This window comes from Salvia splendens, chromosome 6 (genome assembly GCF_004379255.2).
Source record: "Salvia splendens isolate huo1 chromosome 6, SspV2, whole genome shotgun sequence".
Lineage (NCBI taxonomy): Eukaryota > Viridiplantae > Streptophyta > Magnoliopsida > Lamiales > Lamiaceae > Salvia > Salvia splendens.
The window spans coordinates 24,771,775-24,773,129 of NC_056037.1; the positions used below are offsets into that span (position 1 = coordinate 24,771,775).

The 1,355-nt window shown below is 45.8% G+C and overlaps 1 protein-coding gene across 1 annotated transcript; it reads left to right on the forward strand.

The window, feature by feature from the left end:
- Positions 1-327: 327 nt before the first annotated feature.
- Positions 328-780, forward strand: LOC121809007. The gene has a single exon (XM_042209558.1). It carries the CDS (start codon positions 328-330, stop codon positions 778-780), a length of 453 nt encoding a protein of 150 aa, XP_042065492.1.
- The last annotated feature ends 575 nt before the right edge of the window (positions 781-1,355 follow it).

The window sequence follows — 1,355 nt, forward strand, 5'->3', positions numbered from 1 at the left end:
GTGGCGAAGTTCTTAAAGTCGAACATTTTTACCCACTATGGGGTGCCACGGGCTATTATCTCGGACCAGGGAACTCACTTTGTCAACAAAACCATCGAAGCCTTGATGAGAAAATATGGAGTCCACCACCGCCTCTCCACACCCTATCACCCGCAGTCCAATGGCCAAGCCGAAGTATCAAACAGAGAAATCAAGGCTATTTTAGAGAAGACGGTCAATCCCACGAGGAAAGACTGGAGCCGTCGTCTGGAGGACACACTCTTGGCCTACAGGATAGCATTCAAAACACCTATCGGAATGTCCCCATACCGGCTGGTATTTGGGAAGATGTGCCATCTGCCGGTGGGAGTGGAGCATCAAGCTTACTGGGCAGTCAAGGAGATGAATATGAATACCGAGGCTGGAGCTACAGAAAGGAGAATGCAACTACAAGAGTCTGAAGAGCTTTGTCTGGATGCCTATGACTCTGCCATGTGGTACAAGGAAAAGACTAAGATGTGGCACGATAAGAACCTTCGCAAGAAGGAACTTAAGGTGGGCCAGAAGGTACTGATATTCCAATCCAGACTGAAATTGATGCCAGGGAAGCTTAGGTCAAGATGGATAGGCCCTTATACCATTATCGCCATCCGAACGAATGGAGCGATCGAACTCCAGGGGAGCGATCCAGAATTGCCTTCCTTCATAGTAAATGGTCACAGGGTGAAGCCATACAGAGAAGGAATGGAGGCATTCGTGGTGGACGACATTCCACTACTCATGCCTAACTCTCGACAGTAAGCAGGTAAAAGGAGTGATCAGGTACTCATGGGTAATCTGTTTGATCAAGTATTAAATTCTTAATCTTTTTAAACTGATCAAGTGACATCCCAGGGGAACCCGGTTCTTATTAGTGTAAATAGTTTTTAGTGTATTTTTTTTCTTAGAGAATTAAAAGTCGGAAGTGGAGGAAAGAAACTGATCAAGTGAAATTATGTGGGTTTTCCTCTGGATCAATTGTCCACTTGATTAGTGCAATTTGAATTTAATTGGTGGTACAGTGATTGAGTTGAAAAGGGCAGGTGATAGGACGTGTGCAGTCATTAGAGAGGTGTCAGACGGCGCCAACTGTCGCAATGAAAGGACGTCTTAGAGAGAAGGAGGAAGCGTATCGGAGAAGCTTTGCCATCTGGCATTCTGAAAAGGCACGCCTGTACGCGAAGGGTTGCAGAGATCTCAACAGGCAGGGATCTCAACAATCGGGATTTCAATATAAAAGGGGTCTCTCTGATCCTACTTTTCATTAACTGCCTTCAGAACATTCGTGCCATCCTCATCTAATTCTCTCGAAGTTCAAATCCCCCCTAAGGAATCAC